At 38.5% G+C, this 18843-nt stretch overlaps 1 protein-coding gene across 1 annotated transcript; it reads right to left on the reverse strand.

The window, feature by feature from the left end:
- Window positions 1-625: 625 nt before the first annotated feature.
- Window positions 626-6583, reverse strand: LOC116874079 (olfactory receptor-like protein OLF4). The gene is made up of 2 exons (XM_032868502.1): window positions 5675-6583; window positions 626-661 (listed from the first exon to the last, which is right to left on the reverse strand). Exons 1-2 carry the CDS (start codon window positions 6581-6583, stop codon window positions 626-628), a joined length of 945 nt encoding a protein of 314 aa, XP_032724393.1.
- Between the last annotated feature and the right edge of the window lie 12260 nt (window positions 6584-18843).

Genomic DNA, 18843 nt, shown 5'->3' on the forward strand with positions numbered 1-18843 from the left:
ATATGTGTATATATACATACATGTATATATACGTATACACACACACACACACATATATATATATGAATATATTAGCATAAAAGTGAATGAAGTGTTGCCATTTGTGACAGCATGGATGGACCTTGAGGGCATTATACTCAGTGAAATAAGTCAGACAGAGGAATATAAATACCATATGATCCCACTTAAGGAATCTTAAAAACAAGAACAAAACCAAACCAAGCTTGTGGATATGCAGAACAGATTGGTAGTAGCCTGAGCTGGGGGGTTGGGGAGTCAGTGACATGGGTAAAAGTGTGAAAAGGTACAAATTTCCAGTTATAAAATGAGTAAGTCATGGGGACGGCATGTCCAGCATGGTGATTCTAGCTAAAAAACTATTGTAGTATTGAAAGTAGCTGAGAGAGAGGATCTTGACAACTATCATCAAGAGAGAAAGTTTGTAACTGTATATTGAGATGGATGATAACTGAATTGTTCTGATCACTCTGCAATATAAATAACATCATTGCATTGTACACCTGAAATTACTTAATATGATGTCAATTATATGTTAACAACATCAACAACAAACAATAATAGTAATGCCAAGGGACAGTTCATCCATACATTGGATCAGGCGGTGTCACAAGGGCAAATGCATTTTAAGAACCCACATTAAGTACAAAAAATATTAACTCTACTTAGAGATATTCTTCTCCATCAGCTAGTACAGCAAATTCCTCCTGGCTTAAATGTGAGTGTGGTCTGATTCTGAGGCCTTTGAGGCAGTGACATGGGAAAGGAACTCACGATCAAAGTTAACGTTACCCATTGTTATTTGAAAACTTGGGCCCATATTTTGCATACATTTCTTTTATATTGGTTCAATCATTCATCTTTTTCAGCGCTATCCTCTCCACTCTCCCTCAAGTTTCCTTTCAACATAAAGACAAAACAATAGATCATCTGTATGTACACAAGTGGGGACTGTGCTTATTTGGAATAAATGTATAAACACACACACACACACACACACACACACACACACACACACGATTAAACTACACCAAAACGTTTTCCTTGAAGCAAAATTTAATGTCCACCCACTTCAATCTTTTCTTACAAGATTCATATAAAGTTATGTTTAACATTTCACATTGCTTTCAGAAATAAGGAAAGAGAGGCTGAGGGAGCTAAAAATTTTAATAGTAACCTAATAAAACTGCTAAAGCAAATGTAAAGTCTTTAGTTATATACAGAAGGAAACTTGCATTGTGTGCTCTCCATTTTCATGATGCTTCTATAAATCATTAGGGTTTACACTCTAAATATGCAGTTTATTGTGTGTCATTATCCTCCAGTGATTTAATTGTGTAGGAAAATATCCATGGTGCAAGGCCAAGGGTAGAATCTAGAGCACAGGCACCTGGCTATTGAGGGTTTGGGAGAGAGCTCTTCTACAAGCAAAGGAAAGAAAGTAGTAATTATGGATGTAGGAAAAGTGGGACAAAATTCAAATACTTCATATAAGTTCATTTAATTCATAAATAGAAGAATACCTTACATATATAGTATGTAGAAATGTAGTAATAAGACCATAAATGTTCTGAGACAGAAGAACACTACAGCCACAAACAATACCATGGATGAGCCTTAGAAATACAGTGTAGGTGGTATCTCAGTGTGGTTTTGATTTGAATTTCCCTGATGGCTAATGATGATGGCTAATGACACATTGTTTCATGTGGCTGTTGGCCATTTGTATGTCTTCTTTGAAGAAGTGTCTGTTCATGTCTTCTGCCCATTTTTTGACATGATTATTTGTTTTTTGGATGTTGAGTTTGGGAAGCTCTTTAGAGATCATGGGTATCAACCCTTTGTCTGTAGTGTCATTTGCAATGTCTTCTCCCGTTCCGTGGGTTGCCTCTTTATTTTGATGACAGTTTACTTTCCTGCTCAGAAGCTTTTTTTCTTGATGAAGTCCCAAAAATTCATTTTCGCTTTTGTTTCCTTTGCCTTTGGAGATTTGTCTTGAAAGAAGTTGCTGTGGCTCATGTCAAAGAGGTTACTGTCTGGTCTTCTCAGCGATTTAGATGGATTCCTATCTCACATTGAGATATTACATCCATTTTGAGTTATATTTGTGTATGGTGTAAGAATGGTCAAGTTCCACTCATCTATATATAGCTGTCCAATTTTCCCAGCACTATTTATGGAAGAGACTTTTTTCCATTGGATTTTTTTTCCATCTTTGTCAAAGATTACTTGACCATAGAGCTGAGGGTCATCATTAGCCATCAGGGAAATTCAAATCAAAACCACATTGAGATACCACCTTACACCAGTTAGAATGACAAAAAATTAACAAAGCATGAAGCAAAAAATGTTGGAGAGGATGTGGAATAAGGGGAACCCTCTTACAGTGTTGGTGAGAATGCAAGATGGTGCATCCACTTTGGAAAACAGTGTGAAGTTTCCTCCAAAAAATAAAAATAGACCTACCCTATGACCTTGCAATTGCACTACTGGGTATTTACACCAAAGATACAGATGTAGTGAAAAGGAAGTCTGTAGGAAGGAAGCAGCAATATTCACCATGGCCAACTGTGGAAAGAGTCAAGATGACCTTCGACAGATGAATGGATAGAGAAGATGTGGTCCATCCATACAATGGAATATTACTCATCCATCAGAAAGAATGACTACCCAACTTTTGCATCAACATGGATGGGACTGGAGGAGATTATGCTGAGTGAAGTAAGTCAAGCAGAGAAAGTCCATTATCATATGGTTTCACATACTTATGGAACATAAGGAATAGCATGAAGGACATTAAGAGAGGGAAGGGAAAAATGAAGTGGGGTGAATCAAAGGAAGAACTGAACCATGAGAGACTGGACTCTGAGAAACAAACTGAGCATTTTAGGGGGATACAGATGTGGAGATGGGTTGGTCTGTTGATGGGAATTAAGGAGGGCACATATTGCATGGAGCACTGTGTGTTATACATAAACAATGAATCTTGGAACCCTACATCAAAAACTAATGACATACTGTTTGGTGACTAACGTAACATAATAAAAAATAATATTTTTTTTAAAGAGGGGAAATACAATTTAGAGATTCACAGTTGATTCCAGACCCATGAGGAGACCAGCATGGATCAGAATTGCTTCCCAGAATATAATGCTACTGGATTGTAAAGGTATTATTGATGAGGAGAACAAAGGCAAGAGAAATGTAGCTAAAATTCAATCTCCTTACAAATTACAGCCCTTGATGAATTCCTGAGACATGCAGAGGATGACATTCCACAGGAATTCATGGCTGCCTTGGCATTAATGTTTTATTAGAGACTAAAAGGAAGCTTATCTTGACAATAACCAGACCTCTGAGGTCTTGTAAACCTCATGTTCAGTGTACACAAATTCTTTAGAAACTTACATTATTTTTACCTCCTTCCTCCATAAACTCAAATGTATATAACCAGTCATCCTCACAGTCCCATGCATCTCTTTCTGTCCATGGGTCCAGACCTTGCTATAATAAAAGCACATTTGTGCATCATAAAATGGCTCAAGAGTTCTCTCTTAACCTTTGCAACTGGGAACCCACATCATAATGGCATCCCATTTGACAAGAACAGCCTGTTATACAGCAAGAGATGACTGACACAACAATCCAAGCGAACAGACATGAGGCAAAGAGAACATGTGCTGTTTTTTCTTTGTGGCCCATTGTCTTACAAATGAATAGAGCAGCCATGATAATTCTGTTAGTCAAGATATTTCTGGTGACTTTTTGAACAAGTGACTATATTTGGGTTCCCTCCCATGTCACTAGCATATCAATTGAAGGATATGCACATTTGTGTGGAAGAACTGGTGACCCTGAACCACAGGACCTGCAGGATATCCAGCTCTCCTGTGCAGTGTCAGCTGGTAATGCAGGGGAAAAGATTTCTGAGCAGGAAGTATTTACAAAATGAATGATGTTGATACCGTTCATTCTCCATCCCTTAGAATCTGTGGCAAATACTAGGAAAAGGGAGCTATTTCCTGTTCCAATAGAGAGACTCATATTAGCATGTAGCAGTGGAAGTGTTAAAGTAGAAACAATAAGATAATTCAGTGATCAAACATGTAAGACACTAACCAACTCTTCACCTCAATGAATAAATAAACCCCCTCAGGTGTGGACATCAATCTTCCATGCTTCAATAAACGATGCACAGTATGAATTTGGTGTGAAAAAAATAAACAAAGAAAGAAGGAGAAAAAAGAATGCAACATTTTGTATAGTAACAAAATGATGGTTTTGAAATTTTCTTTCCTCATATTTACAATCACTCTGACACTAACAACATATCAGGTTCATCTATTTACTCAAATCTGTCTTTCCATGTAGACTTCACTGGGAGGATATGTTTGCTAATGAGTGCTTGCCAGGGACTATGGTAGGCTCCCTAGACATAAGCCAAATCACAGAGTCAAAGCAGGAGACTGGTTAGGTAACACAGGAGCCTGTTTGTTGTGTAACTGCTTGATATCCAGCATCAGATTTCTGAGGCATCCATTTCAAAGACAACCATGGTGAATAAACCTATTGTCAGGTGGGACACAACTACCAGAGAAGAACTAAGATGGCCCCAGCAATGAAGTACCCCTTCAGGAAGCCCTGGGTAACCTCCATACTGACACATGAGTGACCCTGATTCTTCAGCACCCAATGTCTACCAATATAAAATTCTACAAAAGGGTTATCACACAAACACCTAACCACTCTGACCATAGACACTAAATAAAGGCATATCTCTCAGGGGAGCTCATTCTCTCTCTCCCTCCCAATGTTTCTCTCTCCCTTTGAGAACTCTCCAAATGCTTTTGGTCACCCTTTGTGCCCTTCAGGACGTAAGAGGTAGGCTTCTCTGATGGGTGTTGCTGAGGTGTGTCTTGCAATCACAGTAAGAACCCAGGACTGGTGAAGCCATAGCAGAAGCTCTGGTCAAGGAAGCATCTGTGGAAATGTCCACAAGCACAGGGGCACAGGGGAGTGCCTGGGATTTCAAGCCTGAGCACCCCTGTCAGTAGCCTGAGACATAAAGGGAACAGTGCTACAGTCCACATTATCAGGAAGAAGAGTTAAGTTAGTGATGTAAAAATATGGACAGACACAAGGTGAAAACTGGGATTTTGTATTTTCCTCCACAGTATAGTTATGTGAAGTGCTTCATGGCCCTTCCAAATGAAGAGTACAACTCATGATTGTTATTTTAGAAATTCTTATTACTTAGAAAAGCTAGGGAAAATATACTTGACATGGTACAAGACATCTGAAATGAAATTATTTTTAAGAAATCCAGCATGTCCAATACAAGATAATGAAATTTCCATGCTTTGTGATCAAAGGCTTTGTGGCTGGGGAAAACATTGGGATTCTTTGCAAAATAAGAAAAGGGACATTGTCTCTATATTAGAAAGATCAGACCCTTAAAATGAGTACCTGACATCTGTGAAGACAATTGAATACAAACAAATGAAAAATCCAGGAAATAAATGGAAGGAGCCAATTCTATTTCCAAAACTTTATCAAAGGATGAGAGTTCCAGGCTCTGAGGCTGTGAATTCTGCAACCATTGGCACTACTTCAGTCCCAGGATGATTGGCCCTTACATCACTGGAACCCCAATGATTCTTCTCAGACCCCTCTTTATGTCTCTGTTCCTCAGACTGTAGATGAAGGGGTTCAACATGGGCGTGACCACCGTGTACATCACCGAGGCCACTGCACTTGCGTGGGAGCTCTGGGTAGCAGCAGAGCTAAGGTACACACCAAGCATTGTACAATAAAATAAACAGACAACAGAAAGGTGAGATGCACAAGTGGAAAATGCTTTATACTTGCCCTGAGCTGATGAGATTCTATGTATGGAGGAAACTATCTTAGAATAAGAGTAAAGGATCCCAGCAAAAGGACCCCCACCCAGAAGGACAGCTGCAAAATACATCACCAAATTATTCAGAAAAGTGTCAGAACAGGCAAGTTGGACCATCTCATTGAGTTCACAAAAAAAGTGGGGGATATACAAGTGTGAACAGAAGGAAAGCCGCAACATCATTAAACTCTGTAGCAAGGAATTCAGGATACACATGACCCAGGACATCAGAACCAGCAGTCCACAGAGCTTAGGGTTCATGATGACCATGTAGTGCAGGGGGTGACAGATTGCCACAAAGCGATCATAGGCCATCACACTCAGGAGAAAGACATCCAACACAGCAAAAAGTATGAGGAAATAAATCTGAGTAACACAGCCTGTGTAGGTTATGACTTTACTCTGAGTCTGGATGTTCCACAGCATCTTGGGGATGGTAGTGGAGGTGAAGCATATGTCCACAAAGGACAGGTTGGCCAGGAAGAAGTACATGGGGGTGTGGAGGTTAGGGTCTGTGCTAATGGCCAGGATGATAAGCAGGTTTCCAAACACAGTGATCAGGTACATGGAGAGGAAAAGCCCAAATATGAGGGACTGTAATTCTGGGTTCTCTGAAAACCCCAGGAGAAAAAATTCAGAAATTTGTGTATCATTTTCCAGTTCCATGTGGTGTATGTGAGTTCTGGAAAAGAGGAAATAACATAACTGATATTCACACAAACTTGCACTACTCACAGATTTGAAATGCAACATTTTATATTTTTCAGTCCAAACATACTTTTTATTTTGTTTATTGTTTATTGTTTTTTTAAAAATTTATTTATTTGACAGAGATCACAAGTAGGCAGAGAGAGAGGGGGGAAGCAGGCTCTTGTTGAGGAGAGATCCCAATGCAGGGCACAATCCCAGGACCCTGAGATCATGAACTGAGCCAAAGGCAGAGGCTTAACCCACTGAGCCACCTAGTTGCCCCTATCTTTTTTTGTTTTTAAGTGGGTTCCTTGCTGGACATGGAGCCCAACATGGTTCTTGTACTCAGGATCCCAGATAAGAGCTGAGCTGGGGGTGCCTGGGTGACTTGGTAAATTAAGCTTTTGCCTTCAGTTCTGGTCCTGTTCCCAGTGTTCTGGGCCAAGCCCTGCTTTGGGCTCCCTGCTCAGTGGGGAATCTGCTTCTCCCAACCACACCCTTGGATCGTACTCTCTCTTGCTCTCTCTCTCAACTAAATAAATAAAATCTTAAGAACAAAACAAAAAACACACAAACAAAAAAAAATGAGCTAAGATCAAGAATCAGATGTTTATTGGATCTAACCAAACAAATGTCCTCTGAAAAAAATTTTAGTAAGTTGTATATGGATATGGTCCCCTTTAGAGGAACTCCTCTGCCACATCTGGTATTTTATTAAAAATTAGCTTCTTTTCTAAGAAATCATGTATTTTATAGTTTTACTAAGAAATTCTTCAAATATTTCAGGTGTATAAATTGACTGATGCTGGCATTTCAGGCACTATCTAAGCAATGAGCATAGGCTACTTAAGAACAAAAGTCCCTACAGAGATGGCAAAAGAATGTATAAGCAAATAAGAGAATTCCATACCTTTGCAGATGGTGAGCAGTGCTGGGAATAAAAAATAAAACAAGTCAAGCAGAGAGAGTCAATTATCTTATGGTTTCACTTATTTGTGAAGCATAACAAATAATACAGAGGACATGGGGAAATGGAGATGAGAAGGGAGTTGAGGGAAATTGGAGGGGGAGATGAACCATGAGAGACTATGGACTCTGAAAAACAATCTGAAGGTTTTGAAGGGGTAAGGGGTGGGAGGTCGGGGGAGCCAGGTGGTGGCTATTATGGAGGGTACGGATTGCATGGAGCACTGGGTGTGGTGCATAAACAATGAATTCTGTTCCACTGAAAAGAAATTAAATTTATATATAGATAGATAGATAGATATTTATAATATATAAATATATAAAGATAGATATTTATAATATATAAATATATAAAGATATATATTTATATATATAAAGATTTATATATATAAAAGAAATTAAATTTATATATTTAATTTCTTTTTAATTTCTTTATAAAATATATATATATTTATAACATATAAATATAAAAATATATATTTATATATAAAGATTTATATATATAAAAGAAATTAAATTTATATATATTAAATTTATATATAAATTTAATTTTATATATTTATATATTTATATTTATATAATATTTATATATATAAATTAAATTTAATTTCTTTTATATATAAATCTTTATATATATAAAGATTTTTTATATATCTATATATTATAAATATATATATAATATATATGAATCTTTTATATATATATACATAAAACAAAACAAAACAGAAACAAAACAAACAAACAAAAATAAATGGATAAATCAGATATCGAATAGAACCTTCTATTTTCATTGTTGGGTGGAAGTGTATGCTTGGCAGAAGGAATGACCAGTGCAAATGCACTTTGGTTAGTGTCTTATATGTTTTATCATTGTATTATCTTCTTGTTTCTACTTTAAAAGAATGTACTTGTTTCTAATGTTCAAGTCAGAGAAGCAAAGGTAGTGCTGCAAGGGGAATGAGCAGGAGCGAGACTGAGGACATACCCTGTCAGACATGCTAAGGAGGAAAGTGGCCTCTGTGCTGCATCTAAACCCTCAAGGCACAGGGACTTCCTTTTCCCCACTGCCTCTCCCACTGTATTTATCCTGTTGCAAAGGCATCCCATAAATTGAACCAGATCCCCTTCTTAGTGGCCTCTCTCGATCGAATTCTGGTCCTCATGTTGTGTCACTGTGAGATTTATGAGTCCTGGCACCTTCTTGTGGGGACTGCTCACACTCTACAAGTCATACACACACAGGACACATGGTCTCATGGGTTGTATTAATCCGCTGTCTTTCTCAGCCCCTGCCATCCTGGTTATGCCAGGAATGGGTCCGACCCAACTAGGCCAGGCCAGTGGTCTTTCCCCTGCAAATGCAGAAATGGCTACTAATAATGCCATTTCCTACTCCTCCCATAGACAAATAGATTTGGGGCTCCATATTGGGATGAGAGTTTTCTGTATATTTCACCAACATTAAAAAAAAGGTATCTGTTTCATAAGTGGAATGAAAAAGGATGAGGGAGAAGGAGGAACAAAATGAGTGAGAGAGAAGGATAAGCCAGGTATCCCTGAGAGACTGTGAGGAAGAATGACCTCCTCTTTGCACCCCTGATTACATCCTCTGATGCCCAACAATAATAGTATTTGAACAAATTAAACTCTTCCAAAAGACAAAAGTAGTGATATATTTATAAAATCAGAAATCTTACATATGATAGATCTCCCCAAAAAATGAGCAAAGGGAAAACCAACACTTCACAGAGGAAGTATACACAATACAACAAAAGGTGGTCATTTGAAATATCAAGCATAGAAGATTTATTTTTCATGTACCTCCTCTATAACTTGCCAATTCATTTCTATGTGGTCTAATAGGGGACGAGGTTATCCCCTTTCTCCCTTTCTTATGTGGCATCCTTTCCTTGATGTAATTGGGCTTTGGGTATTGATCTCTCCTTTGACAAACCCGATGGGCACATTCAAATCCTCATTCTGGATTTCATCCAATGTGCAAAGCTATGCCCAGACCATGCTCTATAAATCCTGCTGCTTAATGAGAGTCTATCTTTTTATACCCAATAGCTTGATTCATATGGTTATGTTTGAGAGCCTTATGTCATCCGTACATTCATTTTTATTGTTGTACTCTGTCTTCAATGCTATACTGCAACATGCAAAAGAAAAGGGACTTTACCTTCTTTATTTTTGTTTTTCTCACAAGTTATGTGACTATATGTGTTTAGTATAACAAAATCTAAGGAACGACTGGGCAGATCAGTGGGTTAAGCCTCTGCCTTTGGCTCAGGTCATGATCTCAGGTTCCTGGGATGGAGCCCCCCTTTAGACTCTCTGCTCAGCGGGGATCCTGCTTCCCTCCCCATTCCCGCCTGCCTCTCTGTCTACTTGTGATCTCTGTCAAACAAATAAAGAAAATATTTTAAAAAAAAGATCTAAGAAGATGAAATGTTATAGAATACAAAAATAAAGGTATAATGAAACCAGTTTAAGATGAGTAACTTCAAAATGACTGTCCTAGGCAAAATTATATGAAAGCTAAAAACTAAATGAAATAGGATATGAATCATTAATGATATCAACATGGGTTAATAATTAAATTGCCAAAGGCCTACCCACAGAAGAATATAATATGTAACGCTCCTAGAATGGTCAGGTTTTTTGTTTTGTTTGTTTTGTTTTGTTTTCTGTTAAATGAGTCAGGAATGAGATCTCAGTGTATAAGGATAGTTACTACATGGCAAGATTGTATTTCATTTCTGTGGGAAAGTCCGAATTGCTAAATAAATGCTGGCTTAAAGGAATATATATCTGGAATAATTTAAAATCGATCCCCTCCCTCAGATCTTACAAAAACCAGAGGGATTTTGACCTTAGTGTAAGTGTAACCATACAGTATACTAGAACATAAAAGAACCAAACCAAACAAAACAAAAACCTACACATAGGGTTCCTGGGTGGTGAAGTCAGTTAAGTGTTTGCCTTCTGCTCAAGTAATGATCTCAGGGTCCTAGGATGGAACCCTGCATCTGGCTGCCTGCTCAGCAGGAAGTCTGCTTCTCTCTCTCCCTCTGCCCACCCTTCCCCCTGCTCTCTCTCTCTCTCTCAAATAAATAGAAATCATAGAAAAAAAATAAAACTACATATAAAATGTACAGGTGGGCAACACCACTTAAATAAGCCAAAAAACTCAGAAGAAAAAGGGTCGATATATTTAAATCAAATTTAAAACTTTTCTGGTCAAAATATATCCCAAACACCATTTGAGAAACAATGATCTGAGGATATCATTTGAAATGCTGATAATGTTTTCGAGAAAAAGAGAACAACATATGGGCATGATAATAAAGGCCAATCAGAATGGTCATTAAATGTCTGAAGTTTGCTGAAACTGAAATATAGATTAAGAAAACAAGAAACATTTTCTATCACCCAGAAGCCTGGCCAGCAAACTTACAGAGCTGTTACATTGTAGCTGGAACTTTTAAACTGGTGGCCAAGGGTTACTCTGAATTTTCTGGTAGGAAAGTTAAGTGTTACAAGATTGAAGCAGAACCTGAAGGCAGCTGTGATCCAAATACTGATATTCTTTACCTCCAGTTTTCTCTGTTTCTCCACATGGACATTCTGACCAGAGCCTGCCTGGCGTAGAGGGTGTCCTGGGCATTGGAGGGTGTTTAGGGCATCCCCTGGCCTCCAAGTACCCCTCTCCAGTGTGACAGGCAAAGCTGGCTCCAGCTGATCAGTGACTCCCAGGGGACAAAATCACACCCAATTATAACCACACATTGACTTTAACAATCTCAACCTACTTTTTCTAGCATTGCTATAATAGCAATTTAATGAAAAAGAATATGAAAGGCCATCAAATGTGTGAGTAGCAGTCACTCTGTGAAATTGACATTAGCACTGAGTTAATTACTTAACCAAGCAAGCACTGCGATCTCTTGCTCTAAGCTAAGTTGAATTGGCTCTCAGGTGGTGATGGGTCAATTTTCTGGTTTCCATTCTCTCTGGCCCTCTCATTAATGTTCCATTTGGATGTTGGACTCACCTGGCTGGGGTTTCTGGTAGGAAGGTGTCCTTGTGGAAGTCTGAATTCCTCCCTGGGCAATAGATGATAGGGATTAAATCTCTGTCTTCAGCTGAGACAGCAGGGATAAGTGAAGCATTGGTCCCCAGCCAGAATCAGGACTCTGAACAAACAGACAAGAATCATGGCCCTTCCTGTCCAAAGGTTGGCTGATGGACTGGGGACAAGGAGGTATTTACAGCTCCCTGCATCTGATCATTAGGCATATTTCCCTCTTGTGATTCCAGTCTGATTCCCAAGTGGAAAACTGTTTTGTGCACACAAAAAAAATTCTCTAATGAATCTCTGTTCCCCAGGGACATGTTTAGAAGTAGTAAATCCAGGGTTGTTGTTTTTTTTTTTTACGTTTTTATTTAAATTCCAGTCATTTTTATTTTACTCTCTTTCTCTAAACTTGCCTCCTTCCTGATGTTGAAACTCCTAGCATCATTTATTTAAAACTTTATTTTATTTGTTCAGTGTTCCAAGATTCACTGTTTATGTCTCACACCCAGTACTCCATGGCATCTTACCCCAGCTCAAAATTATAATTTTCTCCAAGTCTAAGCTCAAGTTACCTGACTGGTTTAGGTTTCTTTATCTTCAAAGCATTTTCAAGTGGTAGGAACCCAGCCCTGCAATCTCCTGACAACAAGTATATATTTATTTATTTATTATTTGTTTATTTATTTACTATTTATTTATTTTATTAAGGTGGAGAAGCTGATAACTTGTCAAAAACTGACCCACTAGTTTCAGAGCCAAATTGTAATGGGAAGACAGAGTTTGGGATAAAGAGGACTAACTTTATTGCTTTGCCAGGCAGAGGAGGCTGAAGCAGGCTAGACCCTTCAAAAAGCTGCAAGTCCATGGGTCACCTGGATGGCTCAGTCATTAAGTATCTGCCTTCAGCTCTGGTCATGATCCCAGGGTCCTCGGATTGCTCCCTGCTCGGCGGAAAGCCTGCTTCTCCCTCTCCCACTTCCCCTGCTTGTGTTCCCTCTCTCGATGTGTCTTTCTGACAAATAATAAATAAAAATTTTAAACAACAAACAACAGCAAGAAAAAACTGCAAGCCCAGCTGGGAGGAAGGGGCTAGGTTCTTTTTAGGAAATACAAGATCTAACTGGTTTTGACGGGAATTGCCTACTTCCTGCCAGCCTCCTTTGTCATATCTTCAGTCTGGTACTGAAAAGGCTGAGACGGGAGGAGATGCTGTGGGAGAGAAGAAAAAGGTTACTTTAAAATTGAGCTTTGTGGAAGCATTAGTGCAGCAATATGGATTTTTGCTCAGCTTTTTGCTTTTCATTGGTTTCAGACTTGAAAATAAACATTGGGCACTACACACACTGATATCAAGACAGTTTTGCCACTACAGGGGATGACTAGGTGGCTCAATGTGTTAAACATCCAATCTTTAATCTCAGGGTCCTGAGTTCAAGCCCTACAATGGGCTACAAGCTGGGTGGGGAGCCTACTAAAAAAAAATAATAAATAAATAATAAGGAAGAAAAGTACTTCTGTCATTGCAAATAGAATCACAAGTTTAGAGCTCTCATTTAGTCCCTCATTATAAAACATTTGTTAATTATGGGTGATATACCTCTGTCTTTTGTATATGGTATCACCTGTACTGAGCATCTTATAGGGATTGTTTGATTTTATTTTAGCAAACGTGTTATCCCTGAGCAAGTACATTTCTCAGCTCCATTCCTCATGCAGGAATGGTGCTTGGTGGCATCTAGTGATCTTCCCCAACTACATGTTGAAGTATGTGGTGGCCCTTGAGTGTCATCCTCCCAGAATACTTCTATTTCTCAAGCTCTGAGGCAGTGGTTCTCAACCAGGAATGAATTTTCTCCTGAGGATGCCTAGTAATGTGTAATGCTCTGAACTCCTACATCCATAAGAAAGAAACCTCCAAAAATAGAATTATGCTGCCCCAAATGTCAAAGGGAATAAGTAAGAAAACCTTTTCTAGACAAGTACTTCTTCAACTTCAAATTGTCTACAAGGTGTCCATGAATGCACATGGATCCAATTACAAATGCTGAATATGATAATGGTCCTGTGTAGTCCAGATTCTTCATTTCTAGCAAGCTGCCAGGTGGTGCTGATGTTAGGATCCTGTTCTGTGGACCACCCTGTGATTAGCAAGGCTGTGATAGTGTGTTAGAGTTAGGTGTAAGTAGTTTTAGGTCTTCCGCACCAAAAATTATCACTATATGTAATTTTGAAGGAATAGGTTGTTCACTCATTCCATAGGCTATGTAAATATTTTTACTCTTTTTTAAATCATTTTTTCTTATTTATTTTCAGCATAACAGTATTCATTGTTTTTGTACCACACCAAGTGCTCCATGCAATCCGTGCCCTCTCTAATACCCACCACCTTGTTCCCCCAACCTCCCACACCCCCCACCTCTTCAAACCCTTCAGACCGTTTTTCAGAGTCCATAGTCTCTCATGGTTCACCTACCCTTCCAAATTCCCCCAACACCCTTCTCCTAAGTCCCCATGTCCTCCATGCTATTTGTTATGCTCCACAAATAAGTGAAACCATATGATAATTGACTCTCTCTGCTAGACTTATTTCATTCAGCATAATCTCTTCCAGTCCCATCCATATTGCTACAAAAGTTGGGGATTCATCCTTTCTGATGAAGGCATAATACTCCATAGTGTATATGGACCACATCTTCCTTATCCATTCGTCTGTTGAAGGGCATCTTGGTTCTTTCCACAGTTTGGCAACTGTAGCCATTGCTGCTATAAACATTGGGGTACAGATGGCCCTTCTTTTCACTCCGTCTGTAGCTTTGGGGTAAATACCCAGTAGTGCAATTGCAGTGTCATAAGGAGCCTCTATTTTTAATTTCTTGAGGAATCTCCACACTGTTCTCCAAAGAGGCTGCACCAACTTGCATTCCTACCAACAGTGTAAGAGGGTTCCCCTTTCTTCACATCCCCTCCAACACATGTTTTTTCCTGTCTTGCTGATTTTGGCCATCCAAACTGGTGTAAGGTGATATCTCAATGTGGTTTTAATTTGAATCTCCCTGATGGCTAGTGATGATGAACATTTATTCATGTGTCTGATAGCCATTTGTATGTCTTCATTCGAGAAGTGTCTGTTCATATCTTCTGCCCATTTTTTGATATGATTATCTGTTTTGTGTGTGTTGAATTTGAGGAGTTCTTTATAGTTCCTGGATATCAATATTTTGTCTGTACTGTCATTTGCAAATATCTTCTCCCATTCCGTGCATTGCCTCTTTGTTTTCTTGACTGTTTCCTTTGCTGTGCAGAAGCTTTTGATTTTGATGAAGTCCCAAAATTCATTTTCACTTTTGTTTCCTTTGCCTTTGGAGACAAATTGAAAGAAGTTGCTGTGGCTGATATTGAAGAGGTTACTGCCTATATTCTGCTCTAGGATTCTGATGGTTTCCTGTCTCACATTGAGGTCTTTTATCCATTTCGAGTTTATCTTTGTGTACGGTATAAGAGAATGGTCGAGTGTCATTCTACATATAACTGTCCAGTATTCCCAGTACCATTTATTGAAGAGACCGTCTTTTATCCACCGTATATTTCTACCTGTTTTGTCAAGGATTATATGCCCATAGAGTTGAGGGTCCATATCTGGGCTCTCTACTCTGTTCCACTGGTCTATGTGTCTGTTTTTATGCCAGTACCAAGCTGTCTTGTTGATCACAGCTTTGTAGTAAAGCTTGAAATAAGGTAACGTGATGCCCCCAGTTTTATTTTTGTTTTTCAATGTTTCCTTAGCGATTCGGGGTCTCTTCTGATTCCATACAAATTTTTGGATTCTCTGCTCCAGCTCTTTGGAAAATACCGGTGGAATTTTGATCGGAAATGCATTAAAAGTATAGATTACTCTAGGCAGTATAGACATTTTAACAATGTTTATTTTTCCGATCCAAGAGCAAGAAATGGTCTTCCAACTTTTTGTGTCTTCTTCAACTTCTTTCATGAGTGTTTTGTAGTTCCTCGAGTACAGTTCCTTTACCTCTTTGGTTAGGTTTATTCCAAGGTATTTTATGGTTCTTGGTGCTATAGTAAATGGAATCAATTCTCTAATTTCCCTTTCTGTATTTTCATTGTTAGTGTATAAGAAAGCGACTGATTTCTGTACATTGACTTTGTATCCTGCTACATTACTGAATTGCTGTATGAGTTCTAGTAGTTTGGAGGTGGAGTCTTTTGGGTTTTCCATATAAAGAATCATGTCATCTGCAAAGAGAGAGAGTTTGACTTCTTCCTTGCGAATTTGGATACCTTTTATTTCTCTTTGTTGTCTGATTGCTGTTGCTAGGACATCTAATACTATGTTGAACATGAGTGGTGAGAGTGGACATCCTTGTCATATTCCTGATCTCAATGGGAAGGCTGCAAACTTTTTCCCATTGAGGATGATATTTGCTATGGGTCTTTCATAGATAAATTATATGAAGTTCCAGAATATTCCCTTTAACCCTATACTATGAAGCACTTTAATCAGGAATGGATCCTGGATTTTGTCAAATGCTTTTTCTGCATCAATTGAGAGGACCATGTGGTTCTTCTCTCTTCTCATATTAATTTATTTTATCACATTGATTTATTTGCAAATGTTGTACCATCCTTGTAGCCCAGGGATGAATCCCACCTGGTCATGGTGGATAATCTTTTTAATGTGCTGTTGGATCCTGTTTGCTAGGATCTTGTTGAGAATCTTAGCATCCATATTCATCAGTGATATTGCTTTGAAATTCTCCTTTTTGGTACGGTCTTTGCCTGGTTTGGGGATCAGGGTAATGCTGGCTTCATAGAAAGAGTCTGGAAGTATTCCTGCTACTTCAATTTTTTGAAACAGCTTCAGGAGAATAGGTGTTATTTCTTCTTTGAAAGTTTGGTAGAATTCCCCAGGGAATCCATCAGGTCATGGGCTCTTGTTTTTTGGGAGGTTTTGATCACTGCTTAAATCTTGTTACTAGATATCGGTCTATTCAGGTTGTCAATTTTTTCCTGGTTCAATTTGGGGAGTTTACAGTTTTCCAGGAATGCATCCATTTCATCTAGGTTGTTTAGCTTATTGGCATATAACTGTTGATAATAACTTCTGATGATTGTTTCTACTTCCTTGGTGTTAGTGTGATCTCTCCCTTTTCATTCATAATTTTATGAATTTGGGCTTTCTCTCTTTTCTTTTGGATTAGTGTGGCCAATGATTTATCGATCTTCTTGATTTTTTCAGAAAACCAGCTTCTAGTTTCATTGATACTTTCTACCGTATCTCTGGTTTCTACCTCATTGATCTCAGCTCTAATCTTGATGATTTCCCTTCTTATATGTGGAGTTGGTTTGATTTGTTGTTGATTCTCCAGTTCTTTAAGGTGTAGAGACAGCTGGTGTGTTCTGGATCTTTCAATTTTTTTGAGGGGTCTTGGATGGCTATGTCTTTTCCCTTTAAGACCGCCTTTGCTGTATCCCATAGGTTTTGGACCGAAGTGTCTTCATTCTCATTGGTTTCCATGAATTTTTTCAGTTCTTCTTTGATCTCCTGGTTGATCCAAGCATTCTTAAGCAAGGTGGTCTTTAGCTTCCAGGTGTTTGAGTTCCTTCGAAACTTTCCTTGTGATTTAGTTCCAGTTTCAAAGCATTGTGATCTGAGAATATGCAGGGAATAATCTCAGTCTTTTGGTATCAGTTGAGTCCTGATTTGTGACCCAGTATGTGGTCTATTCTTGAGAAGCTTCCATGTGCACTTAAGAAGAATTAGTATTCTGTTGTTTTAGGGTGGAATGTTCTGTATATATTTTTGTGGTCCGTCTGGTCCAATGTGTCATTCAATGCTCTTGTTTCTTTATTGATTTTCTTCTTTGATGATCTGTCTATTTCTGAGAGAGGCATGTTAAGATGTCCTACTATTAATGTATTCATATCAATATGACTCTTTATCTTGATTAACAGTTTTCTTATGTAATTGGCTGCTCCCATATTGGGCGCATAGATATTTACAATTGTTATATCATCTTGGTGGATAGTCCCTTGAAGAATGATATAGTGTCCTTCTCTCTGACTACAGTCTTTAGTTTAAAATCTAATTTATCTGATATGAGAATCGGTATCCCGGCCTACTTTTGAGGCCCATTGGCATGAAAGATACTTCTCCATCCCTCACTTTCAGTCTGGGTGTATCTTTAGGTTCAAAATGGGTCTCTTGTAGACAACATATGGATGGGTCCTGGCGTTTTATCCAATCTGCAACCCTGTGTCATTTTTTGGGCACATTTAGGCCAATCACATTGAGAGTGGTTATTGATAGATACTTTTTTATTGACATCGTGTTACCTTTGAAGTCTTTCTTTGTGTAGATTGTCTCTATATTTCTGTTCAATGCTATTCTTAGTATTTTTCCTCTTTTATAGAACCCCTCTTAATATTTCCTGCAGTGTTAGCTTGGTGGTTGCATAGTCTTTTAAGCCTTGCCGGTCTTGGAAACTCTTTATCTCTCCATCCATTTTGAATGTCAGTCTTGCTGGATTAAGTATTCTTGGCTGCATGTTCTTCTCATTTAGTGCCCTGAATATATCCTGCCAGCCCTTTCTGGCTTGCCAGGTCTCTGTGGACAGGTCTGACGTTATTCTGATGGGCTTTCCTCTGTAAGTAAGTAGCCTCTTTGTCCTAGCAGCTTTCAAGAGATTGTATCTACAATTATGGTTCCTTAATTTGACTATGAGGTGTCTTGATTTTTTTTGGAATCTATAATCTTGGGTGGAGATCTTTCAGCCTCTAGTACATGAATGCTGGTTCCATTCACGAGATTGGGAAAATTTTCATGAAGAGCTTGTTCCACTATATCTTCTAGACTTCTTTCTTTCTCCTTCCCTTCAGGGATTCCAATAATTCTGACATTGGAATGTTTCATGGCATCATTTATTTCCCTGATTCTGTTTTCATGGCTTCTAAGCTGTTTGTTCCAGGCTTCCTCCTGATCCTTTCTCTCTATTTGTTTGTCCTCCAGATCACTAGTTCTATCTTCTTTCTCAGTTACGCTAGCTTTGAGATAATTTAGATTAGATTGGAACTCATTGAGAGCATTGTGAACTTCATCCCTGATAGCTTTAAGTTCTGCCCTAACATTGTACACATCATCCCTAATGGCTTTCAGTTCTGCCCTTATCAATTCCAT

The sequence above is a fragment of the Lontra canadensis genome, unplaced genomic scaffold (assembly GCF_010015895.1).
Source record: "Lontra canadensis isolate GAN:19392208 unplaced genomic scaffold, GSC_riverotter_1.0 scaffold35, whole genome shotgun sequence".
Lineage (NCBI taxonomy): Eukaryota > Metazoa > Chordata > Mammalia > Carnivora > Mustelidae > Lontra > Lontra canadensis.

Excerpts from the sequence above, each read along its gene's own strand:
- LOC116874079 (XM_032868502.1), bottom strand. The coding sequence starts at position 6,583 with ATGGAACTGGAAAATGATACACAAATTTCTGAATTTTTTCTCCTGGGG. Across the intron at positions 662-5,674 it reads TAAAGAGGGGTCTGAGAAGA|TTAATGTGGGTTCTTAAAAT; the intron begins ATCATTGGGGTT and ends TATTTTTTGTAC.